General features: G+C 47.7%; 1 protein-coding gene across 6 annotated transcripts in view; it reads right to left on the bottom strand.

The window, feature by feature from the left end:
- Positions 1 to 23,501, bottom strand: part of PLB1 (phospholipase B1) — an 83,346-nt gene that overhangs the window by 18,804 nt on the left and 41,041 nt on the right. For all 6 annotated transcript variants that reach the window (XM_065589302.1, XM_065589300.1, XM_065589299.1 and 3 more), the window contains 13 exons: positions 21,475 to 21,540; positions 21,002 to 21,102; positions 18,127 to 18,208; positions 17,596 to 17,700; positions 15,483 to 15,578; positions 14,402 to 14,473; positions 10,819 to 10,896; positions 7,923 to 7,983; positions 7,132 to 7,190; positions 5,225 to 5,292; positions 4,281 to 4,324; positions 3,064 to 3,163; positions 1,946 to 1,997 (listed from right to left, as the gene is read on the bottom strand). In XM_065589302.1, coding sequence (XP_065445374.1) covers positions 1,946 to 1,997; positions 3,064 to 3,163; positions 4,281 to 4,324; positions 5,225 to 5,292; positions 7,132 to 7,190; positions 7,923 to 7,983; positions 10,819 to 10,896; positions 14,402 to 14,473; positions 15,483 to 15,578; positions 17,596 to 17,700; positions 18,127 to 18,208; positions 21,002 to 21,102; positions 21,475 to 21,540 — 984 coding nt within the window. The remainder of the gene's footprint in view (positions 1 to 1,945; positions 1,998 to 3,063; positions 3,164 to 4,280; positions 4,325 to 5,224; positions 5,293 to 7,131; positions 7,191 to 7,922; positions 7,984 to 10,818; positions 10,897 to 14,401; positions 14,474 to 15,482; positions 15,579 to 17,595; positions 17,701 to 18,126; positions 18,209 to 21,001; positions 21,103 to 21,474; positions 21,541 to 23,501) is intronic.

Here is a 23,501-nt window from a genome sequence, read left to right as displayed (position 1 = left end):
TATGAAATTCCCACCAGAAAGGGGAACTGGCAGCTGCCAGGTAGGTTGTCAGGGTAGCTGCTGTACAAAGTTCTGTTTACTGAGAGTCGGAGACCATAGTTCTAAATGGATTTTGGCAGCAGGGGTTGGGATGGGGAGATCTACCAGTTAGTGCCAAATGCTGGGTGCAGTGTAGCAGTAAGTAGGGGAGGGAGAAAGGATTAGACGATGATGCACTAAAGCTGCTTCAGTGCAACATGAGTCACTGGGAATCCCTGCCAGCTGAGTGAGTACTATCAGGAATGCTGAAAAGGAGAGAGGCAGGCTCTGGGGGACAGACATTTGGATTAAAACAGAACAGTCCAGGAGGCTGGTGACTTCGCTGGGCTCAAAAGGGCAGCTGCTAAATCTACGTCACCACCAGCCAACAATAGGGGCTGCTGAGAGCTGGAACGCAGTGGAAAACATTCTGTAACATGTAGTACAAAGAGAGGAATGGAAAGCATCTATTTTTAGAGCAGAGAGTTTACATAACTAACGGCTGCGAATCTATCCCACAAATAGAAGAAGGGCCTGGGAATCACCAAAGGGCTGAATTCTCATCTCATTTCCACCTCTTTGCCCTCCAGTGGGGTGTGCCAGGCAGGACAGAGTCCTGCACCCTGTTTTTAAAGGGGTGAATGATTGGACACACACCCTGCTAAATCTGAGAACAATTTAGTCTTTTGCTCAAATGCCAGTTTTTCCACTCAGCTCTTCTCAGAGAGGGAGACAGACTCTCCTTTCCCGCACCCTGACAAAAAATTAATAATGCCGAATAACAGACAGTAACGTTGGCCCAAGGCATCTGTGTGGCTACACAGGGACACATGCTTTGGAGAACCCTGCCTTTTCAATTCTCCGACCCACCATCCAGTAGGAGCCAGGGAGCACTGGGCACTCCCACTCTCCCATGGCGATCTCCCTGGACCAACAAGTCTCTCCCCAGCACCCAACATCCCACGTAGGCCCCAACAACATCTTGACGAGGGGAGACCAGGTGTCTCCTGTCTTTCACATGCCCCAGAAAGAGCAGCACTTATGGCTATGATAAAAGCCAGGGAGCCCTTCAATCCCCTTCCCAGCCCCCATTGGGCCAGGAACAGCAGGCCACTCTGGAGCAAGCAGCAGGCCACCTCATGCCTCCAGAAAACCTGTGACATCCTCAGGATTCCCCCTCCCCCAGCACATTGCACTGTATTGTATCAGTCGGCTGGCCAGGACGATTGCTTCAGGTGGCCTGACCTACTGGCCAGGCTACATCCATCCCCTCACCAGCAGAGTGTCCCCAGCATCGCCAGCCTCCTCGGGGCAGGAACTCCAGGGGTGAGGAGCAGGCCCTCTACACCAGACACCTGGCTCACTGCCGCTCGCTGTTTTAATTCACTGTTTTTTGTCTCCACAGCCTCACCAGGCCATCTGCTTTCATCTTTGCCTCTGCACTTAACCTCTCCTCTCACCTCCCCATTCCAGTCCCCTGGCCACCATTCATACTGGTTTCTCAGTCCCTTCCCTTTTCTCCAGCCAATCTGTGTACCCTCCTGTCTTCCTCGCTCCAAATTTCCAGTGGTTCAGAACCATTATGTTAGGCCATTGCTTACCTCTAACTTTGGGACCTGTACCCATCTCTCTCCTATTCCTTGTTACACTCATTTGTTGCACCTTGCCTTAAATTACATGTTTAGTTCTACAGGGCAGGGACTGCATCTTCCTATGCGGTTGTTCAGCACTAGTGCAATGGGAACCCAGGCCTGATCAGGGTTAATATAGATAATGGAGTAACAATTTCCTGGCTGCCGTGATCCACCCACTGCACTCACACACCTTGGCGCCAGTGAGAAATGCCTTGATCCTTTTTCCAGCTGTGAAACCCGCCTCTCCCCACCACCCAAATATGCTACATGAGTTATAGATGCTATGCACTTACCGAGCTGCCTCTCATTAGCTCCACCAGTTCACGCGCCTGGGTTGACATATTGCTATGGAGACAGGAAAGAAGAGCGCTCAGGTCCTTGTTCTGAAATGACGAGCAGAATGAACACAACTTGGGAAGGCTTCGATTTCTCCTCCTGGCCCCATCTTATGGAACTTCAGGACCACCAGGGCCACGCAGGGAGAGCGATGGCTCACATGTGAGAATAATCATAGGTGGATAATCTGAGCTGCAAGGGCTCCAGCCAAGATGGCTGCCAAGCAGCAGGGCGACTGAGATGAGTTATTTTTCTTGAAGGGCTGGCTCAAATGGATTGTGTTGGGAGGAAAATATTCAATTCCCAAACCTGCTCTTGGAGATGACAAGGTATCTCTCAGCCATGCGAGCTTTGCTGGCTAACCTGCAACTCGCTTTCAAGTAAACGTAGTGCTGGTGAAAGGTGCTGGATCGACAGTCCTGGAGACTGAAGTCCTCTGCGTAGCCATAGATTGGGTGCAGCGGCAATATAGGCTGCCTGCACATTTTACCATCAGTGGTTCGGAAGGAGTCATTCTCAAGGGAAGGAGAGGGGATTTCAGTCTCCATAGTTCATTCAGTCCTCTGCTGCTCTACTAATGCGGCTAGCCAGGATAGCTTTTAATGCCAATAATGGGCTCCTATTCATTAGGCACTGGACTGCGACATACCATCTCATTACCCAGAAGTCATTCAACAGCTGGGAGATGGCAATGGCTTTCGGGTCTTTACCGGCCTGGTCTGACACTGAGCTAGTGACCTACATGTAAAAGACTTATGGGAAAATTCACTGTGGGAATAAGGAGTGTCTTGTGGTTAAAGCACTGGTACTGGACTCGGAAGATATGGGATGGGAAGGTCTAGTCAAAAGACGACATCTCTCATAAACAAACACACACTCTTCAAATATTCAGAAGAAAGAATATTATGCCATAGAGATATATGCACAGTATAGATAGTATCAGCCATTAAAGAGCAACTGGTTTGATAATTAATATTAACTCAAGAGTAACCTCAGCCTTGGGATGCAGCTTAACTTGCCAGTCGACCAACTCCTCATGCCACTATCTCCCTGACTAGGGTGTGATTATGCTTACTTTGCTTTGGCTCCTCCCACTGCTGAGTTGAACCCGGCTGTTTCCTTTTCGGTGCCAGTGGAGAAGCCGAAGAGTTCTGGATTAAACTTTTTCAAAATATCTTAAAGACAGGAGAAGACGTGCTGGTTATCCTTTGCACTGCGAGCAAGAATCAGCATCCCCTCCTGCAGAACCCACATGCCAGTCTTGTGGTTGAGGCACGGGGCTAAAAGTCAAGACACATTCACTGCGACTTTGGGCACTTAACCTATCCGTGCCTCGGTTTCTCCATATGCACGTTGGAGGTAATGACACCGATCTCACCAAGGTGAAACGAGGCTTTAATTAATGTTTGTAGAATTCATTCAGATCCTCAGCTGGAAGGTATTATATATGCAAAATATTATTGTTACTGTGTCTATAATGCAGTAGGTGGAGTTCAAAGCCTCTTTGTAGTTAGCAATACATTTATAATACTTCACACAGTATAAAACAGACTCCAATTTTGATTTAAAACTCAGTGGTGCCCATGGCACATGCATATAAGATAATGATTGAAATAAAATCCTACACACTCTCAGGCATTGTCAAACTGTTCCAGAGCATGGATCGCATATTAACAGAAGAATTGTCATGGACCAAGGTCCCTCCAATTCATGGTCAAAAGGACCACTTCCCCTCCCTTTTGTAATCTCCATGGCAACTACAACAATTGCTTAAATGGAATAATACTAGTGTTAGGTAAATATTTAAATTATTATTAGCGTCTTTCAGAACAGTTTAGCAGCTGGAAATAAGGAGCAGCCATCACCATGTGACCAGCCAGCTCTCCGTGGACCATCAATTGCTCTGTAGTGCATCAGTAGCCCACAGCTCCTGCAAGGTTTCCACCTTGTCACTGGAGGCTACAGAGAGAAATAAAGGAAGAGCATCTGCTTTGGATTTGTGTCATTTTAGTCATTTCCTCCTGTAACCTGTCCCTCATCTGTTCAGCAGAGCTGATGTTACAGCCCCATCCAGAACCGTCAAATGGAGGAACTGACTCAAACTTTTAGCAGAGGAGTTTTCCCCAGTGTTGATCTGGGGTTTGAATAAATTCCTCAGATCCCCAACAGATGTGCATCCTGTGCCCTGTCTAAGGAAGGTGGGAAGCCAGCACAAACTTTCCAGCATTTGCCTGGCCGAGTCTTGGAGCAAAGAGTCCCCTTCCCCACTTTGGGAATTTTCAAAATACTCACTGGGTAAAGTCGTGTGAGTCTCCAGGGTTCCATCACCTCCAATGCTACGGAGGGGTGGGGGGAAAGAACAGAATCGATCAGTCAGCAGGGTTAATACTGTAAGCACATACCATCTGTCATGTGGTCACCATACGTTGCTGCTGTATCAGCTCAGGGAGAAAAAAAAAAAAGACTCAACCAGGAATAAGGGGATAAACCACAGGTCAAGTGTGAATTCAGGGAAAGTATTGAAAGGCAGATTTCAGATCAAGTCAAACAGGGCTGCAGCTAAGGTTGTGCACAGAGCCTGAGTGCCATGACTACATGGGCAGCGCTGCAGCGGCACCGCTGTACTGATACAGTTGTGCCATTGCAGTGTGTATGGTGAAGACACTCTATGCCAACAGGGGAGAGCTCTCCCATTGGCATAAAAAACCCACCTCTGAACAGCAGGAGCTATGTGAGTGGGAGAGGCTCTCCTGCCGACATAGCACTGTGCACATGAGCGCTTATGTCAGGGTAACTTATGTCGATCAGGGGGTGATTTATTCACACCCCTGAGTGACATAAGTTATGCCGACATAGGTTGTAGTGTAGACATAGCCTTATAGGCTACCATCAGAGCACTATGGGGCACTTATTTTCCACTTATTCTGATGCTGCCCGTCATAAAGAGGCATGTCACACACTGCCCCATCAGAGCTGTGCGGTCTAACCTCACTGGTACCTACTGTATTTGTGAGCAGCTGTTCAAGGTGCACAGACTGCACTGATGCCTGCCAACCAGATATCTGGGATTCTGCTAAATGGACTGTAGAATAACACCTCTACATCTATCATTCACAACATGTTTGCATGCACAGTCACACTCATCCATAAGCAGCCACCCACTGCAGCGCGCACGCACACATGCACACACATTCTCTCACATACACACTTCCACCCAGAACTGCTGTGTGTTTCACCTCCAGGAAAGTCCTCTCCAGGCTGTTTGCAGGTCATTCAAGCTGGTTGCTTTGGCTCCTACAGCAGTCTGGAAAGATGGTAAGAATCATTTATGAAATGGCAAGATGACAAGCAGAGGAAGTTGTGTGAAGCAGGAATGGTTTTGTCCTCCAGTAGGCGGAGCTCTACTGGCCCACGCTGTTGCTACTGAATGGGCCATTTAACGGGTCAGTTGAAATGTACGGAGTAGAATTGGCTGAAAGAGCAGAATTTCTATCCCACAGGAAATTCCAATATTTTGACATTTGGTTTGGTCCTGAATCAGAAAGAAAAGTCAAAATAGCTAATCTTTCTGTGCAATGAAACAAAAATTTATTTTGAAATGTTAAAACATTTTGTTTCAGGTCAGTTCAACATTATTCTTCATTCACCTAAGCCACTGCAGTGGCTCATGGGAATTGTAGTTTGGAAGCCTTATGCCCCCATTGTCCCCTAAGCACCAGATTCCCTGGCAGGACTGTATCTCTCAGGGTGCGGGTCCCAGCTGCCAGCCCTCTTCCCAGGCGCTGAGCCTGTGCCTCGGCCCTCGCGCCCAGGGCTGTACTCTTGGGGCGCTGGCCCTGCTCCCTGGTCACTGGCCCCATGTGCCTGGGGACCCGCACTCGGCCCCCCCACTCCTGGGGCCCTGGCTGCTGGCCCCGCAGCCAGGGCTCTTATACTTGCCCCGGACGCAGGGTCCTGGCTGCGGGCCCCATGCCCAGGGTGCCACTCCTGGCCCTGTGCCTGCCCCCAGCCTTTTCCCCCTTAGCCGTGTCCGGGTTCCCCCCGCCCCCGGAGACATGGCACTGCTCCTGGCCCCAGCTGGGGGTGGGGAGCAGACAGGAGTTGGGGGGCTGGCTTTCAGCACCTCCACTATTAAAAGGGTTCCAGCGCCACTGCACCTGGGAGAGAATTCTCTATAGTAACTCAGAGCCCTCCCCATCTAGTGTCCCATCACTGGCCACTGGAGATATTTGCTGCTAGCAGCAGCAGATTGGCTATGTGCCATTGTGGGCAGTCCCATCATGCCAGCCCCTCCCTAAACTTATCAAGCTCAGTCTTGAAGTCAGTTAGGTTTTTTGCCCCCCCACTGTTCCCCTTGGAAGGCGGTTCCAGAACGTCACTCCTCTGATGCTTAGAAACCTTTGTCTAATTTCAAGCCTAAACTTGTTAATGGCCTTTATATCCATTTGTTCTTGTGTCCACATTGGAGCTTAACTTAAATAACTCCTCTCCCTCCTTATATTTATCCCCCTGATGTATGTATAGAGAGCAATCCTATCTCCCTCCCCTCAGCCTTTGTTTGGTTAGGTTAAACAAGCCGCAGTCTTTGAGCCTTATCTCATAAGGTAGATTTTCCATTCTCTCTGAAACATTTCATGAATCAAGAGAAAGATTCCCTGGGAACATGCAAGCAGGTCACTGTTCAGGGGCTTGGGGCTGGAATAGCAGGGAGTGCTGCAGATCAGGACTGAGGTCCTCCAAGAAAAGCTCAAGGCCCAGTGTGGGAGTAGCCAAGGTTACTGTAGGTCAAGACTGAAATGGATTGACAGAGCTCTCAAAACAGGGAAGCATGTACAACCCTCATCTGCAATATAAGCCTGATCCTTTGAGTTGCTCTGTCCCCATAACTCTTACTGAAGTGAATGGGAGTTTTGGCAGCTCTGCACCTCGGCAAGATTGGGTCTCACCTCTGGCTTTAGTCCGGGCTATTTATTCCTCAATTGCCAGATTCACTCATAACTCTAAGATGTTGCTACGGCCAATGGACACAGCTGGGCAAGTCACAGCAATTTGCTCTCCATCTGATGGTGTCTGACACCATAACATCCAGGGAAACTAGAATTGCCCTTCCCATTCTAGGCTCAGGGGAAGCACTGGTACTCACAGTCAAGGAATCTCCCAGCGCTGCTACGACTTTGATGTTTGTTGGCCGTAGCTTATGTACTAGACAGGAGAAGAAAGAAAAAAGCAGGGTTACCAGTGATCATTGGAAAATCTTATCCTGGGTGAAGGACCTGGTGATCTTGCTTCCATTGCAGACAATGGCAAAATCTTTGCTGACTTCAGGGGGAGCGGGCCCAGGGTTCTACACAAACCTCAGTCATCAACTAGACTGAGGAATAAACTCTTGCAATTCACTTCTGCCTCCTGGCTTGCTCCAAATCATGTGCTTGAGTAACAGGGAAGTAAACAGAGCTTAACACTACCTTTCATATGTCACTTTAGAAAAACCCGAAATAGATTAGATAGATTTAAAATTGCATACATTCATTCTGTTCTGTTTTCAGTTGGCTTTAAATCTAGATCTAGGTTTCCTACTAACTGCTCAGATGTAAAGCATTCCCGCTATGTCCAGGCGCAATACACGTGTTCTGCTCATCAAGCAGGTACACCCAGGTTGGTCAAAGCTGCTTTGCTGCAAATGTACCAGGCACATCTGGCTAGATTAAGCCAGCCAAGTTGTTGTCTGTCCATTAGAATGCAGCCGCTGTGCTGGTGAACATGCTGGGTTTGGCAAAAGAGAATGCCCTTGCTATGTGCTGGATACACAATGCCTAACCTGGTTGTTTTCCTCTCACCCAGCATGTGCAGTAATACAGTTTTAAGATTTTGCTTTTAAAAAGCACAGATGATTACTCCTCTCAGTGGTTCAGTCCAAAACAAGTTCTCTCTCACCTGATGTTGGGACACTTTCAGATGGAGTCTGTGCAGGACATGACAGATCACTGCCCCAATTCTTAAACAACAAAACAAACAGCAATATGGTTAGGAGATATTAGTATACTTTGGAACACACTGAACGAATATTACAACCAAATCAAACTCCAAAAAAGAATAGTTCCTAACTAGTTACCTGAGAGCTCGGCAATTCTTGCCTTTCATCCTGAAACGCTGTCCAAATACTGATTAATTCAGCTAGTCGGAATATTTTTGGTGAAATGAAATTTCATCCAAACATACTATTTTGTCAAGGCCAATGTTTCACAGAGATGTGTTGATTTCAACAAAGTTTATTTTAGGAAGGGAGGTGAGAGGAGCAAAGAAAACTTCCCACATTCTATAGCCTTTTGGTTAAGGCAATGATGCAGAAAGTGGGAGACCCAGGGTTGAGTCCTTGCTCTGCCTAACTGAGAGTGGTCTAGGATGAAAAATTCTGGCTTGAATCAGGCAGAGCAGGGAATTGAACCTGGGTCTCCCAAGCCACTGTCCTATCATTTTTGCTAAATGCTTGAAATGATTTGTTTTCTTTCCCATGTAGAAAGAAAACCAAATCTGAAAACCTTAAAAGTTGCCGTGAAATGGAATTGTGATAGTCCGGTCAACCCTATTAATTAATGCTTACAGTACTCATGTGAGGCAGAATAGGTGTTATCCTCTGAAATGTCACAGATGGGTAGTCAGCCAGAGTGCCAATTCAGTAGCAGAGCCAGGAACTGAACCTAGGAATGCCTGAGTTACAGTCCTATGCCCATTTCTCTACCCACACTGTCTCTCAACGGCAGCAGCAGTGCATTCTGAGAAGCAGAGATGGGCCAGTGAGGAAAATAAATTGATACAATGGGCAAGTCCCATCAGGGGCAGGGGTGTCCACTCTTTGCCCAGACAAAGGCCATGTTGACCAGTGGCCATGTGAGAGCTTGAGGGTATCACCTGATTTGCAGGAAAAAAATCAAGTCAAATGTAGCTGCCCTCATCTTTAACACAGTGGTGCGGCTCAGAGAGATTACAATCCAGTTAGAGGGTGTTATAAAGGCCCAGGACTGGTCAGCTGGGTTAATTTTTTGGGGTGGGGGGGAGGGAATGGGGAGAAGCAGTTTCCATTCTCTCCTTTTCCTTCTCTGCCTCTCTCTTGCCCCCTTCCATGAGATCCTTCCAACTTGGTCACTGAAGTGTAAGAATCATGAACTGGAAGCCTTTCTCCAGTTCTCTGTTTAGCTTTCTAGAAGCAACCTGGGTGCTGTGAACTGTAGCTGGGAGGGGGAATGGTGGTTTCCTTTTCAGTTGCAGCCTGAAGCAGCACTTGCTAGTGCCACCTGTTGTTCTTTATATAACTAAGGCTGCGAGTCTGGTTACAGAAGTCATGGATTCTGTGACTCTCCAGGACCTCCATGATTTCTGCAGCTGCAGCAGCCGGTGTGGCTGACCCCAGGGCCGCCCGAGCAACTGGCCCCGGGGGCCACCAGAGCAGCAGTGATCCTAGGGGCGGCCCCACAGCAGCGGTCCCAGAGCACCAGCAGTCACGGGGACCGTCCCAGAGGCTGTCGGAGCAGCAGAGGTCAGGAGCCTCAGGGCAGCAGGGGCCGGGGGCTGTCAGCCCCTGCCACTGGAGCACAGGACAGCCATCGGCCTCTGGGGCCCCCAGAGCAGCTAAGATTTAGTCACAGGTGTTTATAGTAAAAGTCATGGACCGGTCAGGGGCTGTGAATTTTTGTTTATTGCCCCATGACCTGTCCATGACTTTTATTAAAAATACTCCTGACAAAATTTTAGCCTTATTTATAATCCGTAATGGACGCAGGGATTCACACTATTTTGTTTGGAAATTAGGTCCCAGCTGGGCATTACTTGGAGCTAGACAACAGCAGTGACCTCATTAAGAAGGCCTAACTGGCCACTCAGACTATTGCTTTGGACAATCATCTTCCCCAGCCACACTCACACCAACAGAACTGCACAGCTATCTTAGGAGGCATCCACACCTCCAGCCACCTGGCAAGCACAGGTTCCCACCTCATTTCTTCAGTTCCTACCCGGAATTAGCTCTGTACTGGTTATGTTAACTCCTCTGCTGTAGTCTCTGCTATGGTGGAATGTAAAGCCTTCATTTAAGAGCCAGTAGATGTTAATTGGAGACATATTGCAAGTTCATGTAACATACTGTTATCACCACTTCCCTCTACTGGATAGAGCTGCCCAAGTGCATGGAAATACATTGCCTCTAGTGGCTGGATGCCTGATGAGGCTATAAACCCTCCTTTAAAACAAGTGACCTAAGCCTGGATTTTTGGGGCTGACAGGTCCTAAGTTCTCTTGCCAATTCTGTGTATATCTGGAGCAGCTGACTTACAGTAGCGTCCTTTGACTGGATTTGTTACTGTCATGACTTAGCCCTGGTCTACACTTGTATGTGTGTGGGGGAAATCGATCTAAATTACGCAACTTCAGCTACGTGAATAATGTAGCTGAAGTCAACATGCTTAGATCGACTCTGCGGCGCTGGAGTACAGGAGTCGACAGAAGAGCGCTCGGGGGTCGATTTATCGCTTCTAGACTAGACGCGGTAAATCGATCGCTACCCGCTGATCCGGTGGGTAGTGAAGACATACCCTTGAGAACAGTTTTAGTAAAGTTATTCCCAGTCTGCACTGGCTGGTACAACTGTGTTTGCAAAAAACACTTGAAAAAGAAGCATTTAAATACTTGTTGACATAGGAGGAGATCTGTATGTTCAAAGCCTAGTAAGAAATTACCGTTTACAAATTCCAAATGACGTGAAAACACCCACTAGACAGGAGCAATTTTGCATCCAAGTGTGAATGTGTAATGTACAGTAAGCGATACAGGCAATTACCTGAATTGGCTTGTTAGTAGGTTCCAGAGGTGGGTATGTGTAGTTGCTGTTCCTGTATGTTCCCAGGAAGGGTTTGTGCTGATGAGTGAGGAGAGAAAGGGCGAGAAATACAGATCAGGCAGCAAACAACGGCACAGAAGACAGCAAATGAGATCAGGATTTCTGCTGCCAAAAGATAATATATCTAGAGATGGCCTGAGCTACAAAGTGTGGATCTGGATTTTGAAACAAACACCCTCCCCTAAAATTTAGGGGTATTCAGATCTGGGGACTTTGGTCCAGCCCACCCGCACACATCAGATCCCTTCAAAGAGTGGTCAGGGCTGTCTGGATCTGTAATCCACTCTAATATAGGGAGTGGGAAAGCCTGGGCAGCTCTGCCTGCCTCAGCGGGGCGGAGCCTGGCATGTACAGCTCATCCTTTTCCCACAATGGCTGTATAATTTGGGTGATGGTCTTGGTACCCAGCATCCACCTGAGGAAACATGGACTCTCATAGATTAAAGACCCCATCAGGAGGCTTGCTTCTCCCTAATGAGAATAGCATGATTGTCCCTAAGCTTGTAATACAGAACCCAGAACCTGAAGGTGCAGGGTCGAAGAGACTTTTCCACTGAAAGAGCGGAGTTATTCCAAATGATTTAAATCAGAAATGCGTGTAGTTTGATCAGAAATCCCCCCCCCCCACTTGCAGACTTTCATCCTTTAAATTAACCTATTATGCTTATAAATGGGTTGCTATAGACCTTTGGTCTCTATAGCCTGGCATATATGACAGTCACACATACACAACCTCTGCTGTGTTGAGTTAGAGAAGCAAAGGGATAGAATACATGGAGCCCACGAACAGCAGAATCTGAAGTCATTTTATGTAATAACAGATACACTAAATGACAGATGGAACTCCCCCGAAATAGCCTCTAGTGTAACTTAGCTACTGTACTGCAATTGGGAAGCCTTCACAACAGTGCTGGCTCAGTAGGGAAAGTGCCACTGTGAGCGTGTACCCACGGCTTCCACAAAGTGCCATGGACTTGCCACGTTAAAGACTCATTTCAAAACCCTGTTTATCCACAAAATAGGTCCAGAATGGACAGCAACAGGGCAAGGCAACACAGTTTCCAGGGCGTTTTGAATATCAGATTGTGAGGGACGTACGGAAAAACAAATCCAACATTCATTTTCACTCTTCCACAAGAGGAGAGTAACTGGCTGTCTTATTAAATTAATACCAAGTACACTTGGATCTGATAAAAAGGAAGTATCTCCCACAGTCTACAGTTAGTCTGTGGAGCCCACTGCCTCAGGGGTGTGACACAGAAGCCCATCGATGCCAACTGGCCAAGGGTTTGCTGTTCTGTAACAGCAACTGTTAGCACGCCAGACACTCACCACCCCTAGCACACTGCTTTCATAGTATTTATCCATATAGAATATCATGCGAGGTCTCTAATAAAATAAAATACTGATCCTCAATCATTGCATCATGTATGCAGAGAGGATATTTAAGAAATTGTGTATATGTACTGAAAATATGTTTTAAAGTACGTCACCAACCAAAGAGAAAAACAGGTTTTTTCCAAAGAGGAGATAGGTGAAAACAAATCCTATCTCTGTAAATTAAGCATTGTAAGCCAACATAATATGACCTCAATTTACATATGAAGTCAACAAGGGGATGAAAAGACACTGGAGACTAAATCAACAGAGGTTGTCCTGTCTCTGGGGCCCAAAAATGAGCTTTAAAGAATATTAAAAAAATGCAAGGAAATATTTTGTTATCTTTCAGAGAGGAAGCAAACAGGACAGTGCTTTTTGTATTCATGAAAGAGGGATCCCAGGCATGTTGGTTGGAGATGCTGGGAGATTGTTTCTCCCACCTAAAGCAACTTTAGATGATGAGGGGTTAAGCCTGTTTATAACACACTTCTTAGAGTCTAAAGTTACTTACTTTTTGTTTGATATGCAACCATTTCTGTTTCCATTGTTATCCTTACTCACTACCCCTTAAATCTTAGCCTTGGATAATAAACATATGATTATTTTCGCTATAAACATATCTCAGTCTGTGCTGCTATACCGGAGCTAATCCTCACTTGAATCAAACAAGCTGGTGCACGCACTGTTCTTTTGGGGACAGCTTACCTGGTAATTTCTGCACGTGTCCAGTAGCTCACGCTGCAGGGGACTGCTTCAAAGGGGCTCAGGGATTGGGGTGCACCTATGGTTAATCTGCCATGCAAAGTAAGGGCTGGCAGAGCCCCAAGGAGACTGACACCACTGACTGGTGGTGTCAAAGAGCTGACACCCAGTTAAGCACCAACAAGTGTCTCTCTCACTGAGGCAGGGGTATTACAAGGTGACTCAATCCTGGATATCCTTAGAAAGTGTCACAGGAGGTGAAGACAAAATGGGGAAGTGGCTTTAAAAAAGGAATGGATAACTTCTGACTCACAGCATTAATAGTTATCCTTGGTAAGATAAAGATAATCACCAACTTTAATGCTCCAGGGCATAAACTCATCTCTTCAGAGGTCAGGAAAGAATTCCCCAAATCCTGGCTCATTGCACAACTGTCCAAATTTGTTATTTTCACCTTCACCTAACGCATCGGCTATAGGTCATGTCCCAAAGTGGGATACTGGACCAGGTGGACAGATGGTCTGATCTGTTACAGCAGTTCTTGTTATGTTCCAAAAAATCAGCTATGCTAGTGATTTCTCTATAGGGATTTTACTACTAAATAGTGGCTGGAGGCTCAAACTCATGTAATGAAGGTAGGTGAGAGAGACAGACAAACACAGATGATGGTGATGGACACATTAGAAATTCATAGATAGGTAATTGCTGTACAGGACAAGGAGGGAAGAAACTAGTAGAATCGCCATCTATTGTCATATAGCAGCTCAAAAATCCATGAATGCACTGATGTTCTGAAACTCACAACAGAGTAGAATTTATACATCACAAATTTTTTAAGAAGTTAGAAAAAGGGCTGGGGGAAAGGGAGAGAAGCAGCTGACCATTGTCAAAAGAAAAAACTGCTGAGCTGGTATGTAATGACAAATGCATGTGTTGGAGGTTGATGAAAACGTGAAACTCCCTAGATCCATACACCCAATGGGGGAAACTACATACACATGTACAGCATACATGCAGCCTCTTCAGTATTAGTCACTAGGGGCCAGATTTTTAAAGGCATTTAAAGACGCAAATAGGTGCCTAGTGGGATTTCCAAAAACATCTAGGCACCTAATTGCCAATGAGTTCAAAGGGAAAATCCATTCTGAATCCCTTTGAAAATTCTACTAGGTGTTTATCTGTATCTTTAGGCACCTAAATATCTTTAAAAATCTGGCCAAAGATCTAAACACGCACCAGCCATGTTATCAGTTAGTTTTTGTAAGATGGTATAAGGCCCAGAAACACTGAAGCAACTATTGTGCAAGAAGATATTCACATATAGTTAACAGAGAAGCAGAATTTTAGCAGACTTGTTCCAAAAAATACTGGATCCTTGCCAAGAAAAGGGCATGAACCCACCCACTGCAACCCCTTGCTTCTGTAACGGGACAGTATTTACCGGAGTTGGGCAACTCAGGGTAGTGTTAGCCTTGGGGTCAAAGAAGTCCGTTTTCTCCCCTACAGGCTGAAGCTGGGGAAAAAAAGGGGAGGATTAGTTTTATAGCTGTGTCCTCATCTTACATTTCTATAGCTATTTTAAACCTAAAGAATCCAAAGGTGCTTTACAAATTTAATTAAATTGAATAATTGCATAGCTCTGGATTTGCCTGTGATTGAAATGCAGCCATTTCTTTGAAGGAACATGGCAGCTGTGTTACAGAGCACAGTAACACTAGGCAGTAGTTTAGAACAGGAAGAAAAGACGCATACTATATTGCTGAGGGAACTTAGGGAGGCAGAAGTAGCTGTATTGGAATTTGACCAGAATACCAGGGCTAAGGCCTCTTGTCTAATTTTATGTCTGTCGAAATGTGGCATCAACCATAAACCACTGCGACAGGCAGTGAGGATAAATCTTCCATTTCTTGTCACAGTGCCAGTGGGTAAAAGGAAAGCTGAGCATCACTGCAGAGGTTCCTGGCTAAAAACTCAGGATCCTCCCTGACTACATGCCTTTTAAAAAGTGAATTTAGAGTAGGTGAAAGGTTCTGGGTTGACAGCCATGGAGACTATAGTCCTCTGTTTCTCCACAGAACAGGTACAGCAGAGGCTACAGCAGTACAAGCATCACTTACACTGCCACACAAATGTGCCTCGGCCCCAACCTGGAAGGCGAGAAGGTAGGTCAGTCAGTCTCCATGGCCCATGCAGTCTTCAACTTCTCTTTCATGGAGACTGACAGTTAGTGCATTCCATGGGATTTCATTCTTGTTGATGTGGACACCTGTCCAATAGGATGTGAACTGAGACCCATCAAACTCAGTTCACCACTTGGCCAACAGATGGAAGAGACCTCTAAATTAACACTGACCTGGATTTGAACAGGTAACCTCAATATGAATGGTCTGGGTCCCATCAACAGTGGCCTGAGCCACCCAGTCCCCCAATGTAACAACTATTACACAAAGGAGATGATTTTACAGATACTTTGAATCAGTTCTGGTTGATGAGCCTGATATACAAGTCCATGCCATCCCTACCATGGTGTTCCAGAGAGCCCTGGAGAGCTGAGACTGGGATTTCTGACTCAGATGGAAACAGTCTGGTGCAAGGAAGGAGATATCTGCATGCCCATCCTAAAAAGGAAAGTGCAAAAGACACCTGAGTGCAAGAAGTTTGTTAATACTTTATTACTTTGGTTCACTGAAGTTGGAGCAGCGGTAGTAGCTGTATGGCATTCCCATTATACACTCCCATGTGGAAGGCCTACTGGCATCTGGGGAGATGAAGTAGGGTACTACCAGTCAGGGTCACCAAGTACTAGCAATGGGCCAACCCCAAAAGGATAAGCACCTTAAAGTTCAGATGTTTATGTGCTGTTCTATCCTGGCTCTAAAAATGGCATTGTTGTGTTCTATCTTTCTCTTTAGGATCTCCAGTGCCACAGCCACAAACTCAACTGGGATAGGAGAGTGAAGGTGAGCCTGTTCCTTCTCATGCATCACCACCAGGAATAAGGGTGCTACAGACCACACAGTGCTCCTCAGTGGGTTTGCTCAGATATAGCTCGGTGGAAGTTAGTACACAAGTCCACTGATGATACACAAGAAGGAACACAAGAAAAAATTCCTTCTCTTGTAGCTCCCTCTTTTGCAGCAGTGTCAGTTCTACAGGGCTAACAGGAATAAAAAGCAGTAAGAGTTGTTTGTCACTGAAGTTAGTAGATACAAGTGAGTACACCCACACAGTCACCTTTCAGAGAAGAACTCCAGTTTATTACCGATTCTGTAATATCTGAAACAGTTTGGGTTTGGAAGTTTTAAGATATTGGTTTTCTCATGAGATTTTAGGGGTGGATAAAAGAGTTTGGATTAGATGGACGAAGGCCACAGAGCTTAGATCCAGAACTGAACTTCCTCAAGGTTTGAGGATGTTTTGATCAAGCGTTTTGCGTTGGCTCATTAGAGAAGTAAGGACCCGCTGCCAAGTTTTGGATCTGTATCTGATCTTCCACCAAGTTTGTAGCCAGGATTTTGGGTCAGGCCCATTTCAAGTTTGGATATAATATGGAAAAACATCTGTTTTGGGGTTTTGTTTGCAAAACTGGAAGAAAATCATTTTTGAGGTCTAAACATTTTTCAGAAACAAATTGTGTCTATTATTTTTCATTTCCAAGTTTCTAGGCAGTGTCCAAACCCACAGGAAGGGCTTTTCACAAAGGCTGACCTGAGCAGAAATCAAAGCCTATGATTGTGAGATTTTTCAGCCCAATTTTGCAGTCTCAGAAAAGGTTTGTTAGGGGAAGAAGCTGAACGTTTGCAACTTGTCACCAGTTATTTCTGGCATTTTCTGGTTCCCTCTGGCCCTATAATACCACAGCTTCTCCTGCTTGGAATTTGACCACATCTGCTTCCAGTTCCAGCTGAAATCAGGAAGTGCAGATGTGGGGGGGAAAAAAATCAGTGAATGGTTTTCAAGTTTCAGAAAAAGATTTGTGTCAGTTCTTAGATTTACTAGCTTGCTTCACTCACCATACAGGCACTGGAGCCCGCTCCTACTGCCAAAAATAAGGGGAAAGGCTCATTGCCTAAGACTACGTTTTGGACTGATTACTATGTAGATCCCTCTCTCTGCACAGGCATAGAAGAGTAAGATCATGGGTCAGAAAGAGATGACAATGCTGTTAGTTAACAGTGAGGGTCATTGCCAGACAGCTTTAAGAGCTCTAACATAACTGCCAGGGCTCTCTATGCAGCTTGATTAATCAGGTTATCATGGGGTTAATGATATGGATGTCCTTTGCAAAGTGCTTTGAAATCTACTGATTAAAAGCACTATATAAGAGTATAACGATAACTGTACTTTTAGCTAACACCTGCCCTTGCTGAACAATTGTGTATAAACATACCTTTACATGTAATCTTTAAATCATTTCTCAAAGGTTAAAACAGTAATCAATATAAAAATAAATTATGTAAGTCCAAGTATTGGGAACTGTTCAAGGAATTCCAACAACATAATATACCCAAACCAAATTATATTCATATGGGAACTTCAAGAGCACCTGGCAAACCCGGATACTTTCATATACTCTAGATGGGTGGGTGAGTGCCTGCATCTAACCTAACTACTGAGAGTGACCTATGGTCATACCTGAAGAAGAGGAATCTTGGTATTTCGGAAGAAAGGCTGCAGTACCACTGTGAAATTCTCTTGGGTGTCATACCTGCCAGACTCCACTAGCTTTCGAGTGCTGTTCTGTAAGAGACAATAAAGACCATCATCAACCCACCAACCACTTTGTCACCCTTAAATGGTGTGTAGGGCATGTAGCTGCACTTCCACCCTTGGGCTGACACAGTCAGGGATCACAGACCTTCAGGGCACATGGCAAAACCCATTTTTTTGCCCTAGTGGCTGAAGAGGTTGAAGCATGATGGAGTGATTGTTTATGAGGGATGGAGGTTGGATGAGGAAAGTCCCACTTATGGGTTTGTGTTAGGGATAGAGTTTTCCTGCTGATTTTGCCACACTGATATTTTTAATAATAACAAAGGTAGGCAGAATAGTAGATAGGCACTTTTTGTATAGGTTGTTATAAATTGCAACAGACAGATTGCTGGATATCCCTCTGCCCTGCTTCAGTTGTAGGCAAAGCCACTGCACTCATCCCGGCAGATGTACCTGGTAGGCTCTGGTAGCTTCCATCACCATCGCTAGCTCTTGTGACGCTTCTGTCACTGGAAGAACACAACTACAAAGATCTCTGCAGAAGAGGTTACAGAAGTGAGAGAAACATACAGCATTAGAGCAGAGTGTAGATTCAAGAGACACTCACCCATTGCCATTTGGCATCCACACCACCTGGGAGCAGTGCTGGATGTCTATATACACCTCTACCCCAATATAACGCCACCTGATATAACACGAATTCGGATAGAACACAGTAAAGCAGTGCTCCGGGTGGGGTGGGGCTGCACACTCTGGTGGATCAAAGCAAGTTCGATATAACGCAGTTTCACCTATAACACGGTAAGAGTTTTTGGCTCCCGAGGACAGCGTTATATCGGGGTAGAGTTGTACTACCCTTTCTATAAGAGTGCCAGATGGTCTTTGCCATCTTGCACAATCTAAAGCATGGTTTTATCTGCCCCTTTGCCCTACATGAGTGGTGCAGCTCACATCAGTTTGGCTACCTCTAAGCATTTCAAGGTGATATGCACTGCACTGTGTCACCCTATGTCCCATTATCTTTGGGCACCTAAGGGTATGTCTACACTGCAGCTGGGACATGCAATTCCAAGCTGGGCAGATGTATGTGTGCTAGCTCTTCTTGATCTAGCAAATGTATCAACCTGAGCTGGGAATTGTGCCTCCCAGCTGCAGTGTAGATGTATCCTATAACCATAACCAGTGGAGTCCAATCCTCTATAACTCTAGGCTTACCCCAGGGAGCCCAACAGACTCCAATGACACCACCAGACAAAGAACCCTAATGCCAAAACCCATATCAAATCCAGGGAACCCTACCAGCCCCAAGCCTAACCCTCACGGAGAGCCTTACTCTCTGTAATCCTTATCCTAAACTGGGGAGTGCTGCCACCTGGAACCCTAACCCTAGCCTGAAAAGCTCTTCCAATTATTACCCTAACCCTCGCCCTCCTTTATGGGATGCTAGCCCTAGACCTGAGAGCCCTACCTTCTGGAACCTTAACATTAGCATGGGAGTCCTATCCTCTTGAACCCTACCCATTAATACCCTAACCATCGCTAAGGGAGCTCTATCCATTATTATTCCAACCCTTGCCCAAGGAGCCCTACCCTCTGTAACCATAACCCTTGTCCAGGGAGGCATATCACTTATTACCCATACTCTCCCCAGGGCAGCCCTACAGTCAGGGCCGGCTCTAGGTTTTTTGCTGCCCCAGGCAAAAAAAATGTTGGCTGCCCCCCCACCCCACTGCACCCTCCTGCCGCCCCAGCTCTGGGTCACTGGTAACTCGCTCCCAGGGCGGGTCATTCAGCAGGAATTTTGGATGTGCACAGAACACAGACAGGATTGGTTCCCATATGGTTACAGAACTGCAGTAAAGTGGAACAATTTTCAGCTTGTGTGATTGGAGGATATCTGGATGCATATTATAAGACTGTCCTACATATATGAGGAAAAGTTGAGGTGCCTTTATTATTCTTTTGTTCCATTCTTTGTTTCTATGGGGAATTTGCCAAGGCAATATCACTGTCTTCCTTTTAAACAAATAAAACTAAAACTTTAAATAAATAAATAAATAAATAAATAAATAAATAAATAAATAAATAAAAATAATAATAATAATAATAATAATAATAATAATAAAAGCAATGGCTGTTGAAAATAGCAATTCCAGTCCTAATAACCACTGGGAAGCATTTCTTGCTCAATTTATTCTACTTTTTCTACAGCAAGTTACAGTGGATCAGTATATTTGATTTGGGAGAAATGAAGTAACAGCTGCCCAAACTGAGCATGAGCACTCCTGAATTTTGAGGGTGTTCAAATCTGGAAGGCAGGTGCTAGATTTCCCTTTCTGAATATTAGTTAAATCTGGAAAAGAAAAGTCTATTTCTGCTTCCATGGCTCAGAAGTGTAAATCCTCCTACATGCCTGGTACTGTATCTAAAGCTGCCCAGTTTAGTAGAGCCTCCCCTCCCTTACTTTTCATTTTAAATTCTAGTGGGATCCACGTACCTGCCTTGCTAGGCTTCAGATAGAGAGGTGCACTGTCCATTTAGTCCACCCAATTCTTTCTTTGGGGAAGAGCCCAGGGCTGGGGGTGGCAGGAGGTGCGGGGGGGGGGGGAGAAGAGCCCAGGCTGGGACGGCAGGAGGTGCAGGTGGGGGCCAGAGCTGGGGCAGCAGGGAGTGCGGGTGCAGGGGGGGGAGAAGAGCCCAGGGCTGGGGTGGCAGGAGGTGCGGGTGGGGGAGGGAAAGAGCCCAGGGCTGGGGTGGCAGGAGGTGCAGGTAGGGGCCAGAGCTGGGGCGGTAGGGAGTGCGGGTGCGGGGGGGGGGGGGGGAGAAGAGCCCAGGGCTTGGGCGGCAGGAGGTGCAGGTGTGGGGAGGGGAGAGCCCAGGGCTGGGGCAACACAGGAATGCAGGGATGGGGGGCGGCAAAAAACCTAGAGCTGGCTCTGTCCCTACCATTTACAGCAAGCTGCAGCATGAGGTTTCAGTTCCACACTCCTTCCCCCTCCCTTTCCTGTTAATTGCGGCCAAGGGAATGCTGGGAAATGTAGTTCTTTCCCTGCTCCAGGGCTGGCTCTATAGGCAGGGAGCTAACCAAGGAACTACAGCTCCCAGGGCTCCCTGTTGGTTCTCAGCTCCCATGCTGGATTCTTGTGCCTCTGCAAATTTGCCGCCCCAAGCAGCTGCTTGTTTTGCTGGTGCCTAGAGCCGGCCCTGTCTACAGTATGGAACCTGAACCCTCCCCAGGTTTCCTCCATAGAGAAGTAGGGAATCGAATTTTGTCTTTTCTCCCACTGAGAGTCACCGCAGATGCTAGAGTAGGCGAAAGCTGCCTTACTCAGTGAGATGTGTGGGGCACTGTACTTGGTTATCCAGAAACATCTGCCTCAAGGGGAGGAGGTCCATTACTTCAACCAGATTGACCAGAGCCCTGGGAACCTGAAAGGAAAGTCAGAGATTTGCTTGGCAGGAGCTGGTCATGCAAATTGCAATGCCTTTATTTTAAAGCACAGAGCACAAGTGCAGCTCCCCATTCCTGCCCTGGTTAACTACTCAACCAATCCTTCCCAGTTATTGACCTTTCCTCTCCAACTCAGTTGACTGAACCCTCCCTCCTCCTGCCCCGGGTTGTATGTTGGTGTCTCATTTGTCAGGCCATCTCTCAGCATTAGAGATGAAGGCAGTGTAGCCTGCATTATAGAACATATTGGGATACATTTGGTTCAAGGGCCACCCCTTGGCTACCCCACAGCTACTAGAACTGGGGAAGGAACAAGCAATGCTGACCAATGAGTTACTAAAACCACTTACTTCTGCATGCAGAATGTCGAGGGCTTCTTGAATGCGGCTGGTGAAATTTACAGCTGAATAGTAATTCTCATCGAAAAAGAAGAGAAGCAGGAGTTACTGCCAATGACGGCTCACAAATGGCTTGAGACAACAAAAAGATATTGCACTGGGTATTCATTCCCATCCCCTTTCTTCCGCCATACTAGGCTCTGGTCAGTGGAATGTTCTTGCTCCCTTCCAGAAACCAAGTGGCTCAATTATACCATTACTCCACCCTCAAATGAAGATAGGCTGAGTACAACTTTGGCTTTTCTAGAGCTCCCTGTTGAGCTGTAGCAGACTGAGTCAATGTCCAATGGGCCCCTCATCTCTGGCTGAGGGAAAGAACCAAGTGGTAAGTGTGTTTGAATGGGGGTCAGTCAAAAACTGATAAAACAGAGGCACCGGCTATAAACATCTGGCAGCGGCACAGGAGCTTGGCTAGGCCTATTTAGCTGCAAGGATCCCCCCACTCTGTTGCACCCTCAGTGTGCTAGTGGTAGTGAAAAGGATTGTGTAAAAAGACAATGCAGAGCTGGGTTTAGAACTGGGGTGAGGGGCATGAGAGGTCTCACATTCTCCTTCTGGCAGCCACAATCTGAAGCAGCATAAAATCTCTGTAGCACTGACCATTACAGAAACTTCCGACATGCTCCCTCCTGCCTCCAACACCATCCTGTGCCAGGACTCGTGGCGGGAGGTGAGGTGGGCGGTGTTGGACTACTTGTGGCCGGGACAATTCTTCCCTGGTTAGCTGTGGGGCTTTTCCAGCCCCTGTATACTAGGGTTACCATACGTCCGGATTTCCCCGGACATGTCCGGCTTTTTGGTGCTCAAATTCCCATCCAGGGGGAATTTCCAAAAAGCCGGACATGTCCGGGGAAATAGGGAGGCATAAGCCAGGGTCCGGCCGGCCCCAGCACGATCTGCCGGGTCCGCAGCGCAGCCCAGCCCAGCCGCCCCAGCTACAGGCTTCCCTCGTGGGCGGGGACCCCCCGGCCACTGGGGGACTCTTCCTGTGGCCCCGTTGCCCTGTGCGGCTCGGAACCCGGCGCCGCGGGAGCTGTTTCCGGCGGGGAGAACAGGCCGGGGAACGTGCTCGGCGGGGGCAGGAAGGAGGCTGCGGCTGGGGCTGCAGGGACCCGCGCTGCCCTGGTCGCCGCTGAGCATCTGAAGCCCCTGCCAGGCAGAGGCTGCCGGGTGAGCGGGCGAGCAGGGCGGGGGGGGCGCAGAGGCTGCAGGGCGAGGAGGAGCAGGGGGCACAGAGGCCGCAGGGGTGGGGGGGCGCAGGGCAGGCAGGGGCATAGAGGCTGCAGGGGCAGGGGGGTGCAGGGGCAGGGCAGGCAGAGGGCGCAGAGGCTGCAGGGGCAGGGGGGTGCAGGGGCTGCAGGGCAAGTGGGGAACAGGGGCTGCAGGGCGAGGAGGAGCAGGGCAGGCAGGGGCATAGAGGCTGCAGGGGCAGGGGGGTGCAGGGGTCTCAGAGGCTGCAGGGGCGGGGGGCGCAGAGGCTGCAGGGCGAGTGGGGAGCAGGGCAGGCAGGGGCATAGAGGCTGCAGGATCAGGGGGGTGCAGGGGCTGCAGGGCGAGTGGGGAGCAGGGGTCACAGGCTGCAGGGGCGGGGAGCGCAGAGGCAGGGCAGGCGGGGGATGCAGAGGCTGCTGGGCGAGTGGGGAGCAGGGGTCTCGGAGGCTGCAGGGGTGGGGGGGTGCAGGGGCTGCAGGGCGAGTGGGGAGCAGGGAAGCACTTAGCAACCCCCAACCAAGATCAGAGCGGGAGGGAGGAGGGAGAATGCAGGGTGCTCAGAGGAGGGGGCAGAGTTGGGGCAGGGACTTTGGGGATGGGGCGGGGCCGGGGCGGGGTTGGGGCGGGGCCAGGGGTAGGGAAGGGGCGGAGTTGAGGCAGGGCCAGGGCCCCCGTGGAGTGTCCTCTTTTTTCAGTGTTGAAATATGGTAACCCTACTGTATACCACCAGAGCAGAGAGGGAAGAATCCTGCCCTCTCTTCCTCTCC

The sequence above is a fragment of the Chrysemys picta genome, chromosome 3, assembly GCF_011386835.1.
Source record: "Chrysemys picta bellii isolate R12L10 chromosome 3, ASM1138683v2, whole genome shotgun sequence".
Classification (NCBI taxonomy): domain Eukaryota; kingdom Metazoa; phylum Chordata; order Testudines; family Emydidae; genus Chrysemys; species Chrysemys picta.
The sequence above is the reverse complement of the archived record's forward strand: the minus strand, read 5'-3'. Positions and strand labels throughout refer to the sequence as shown.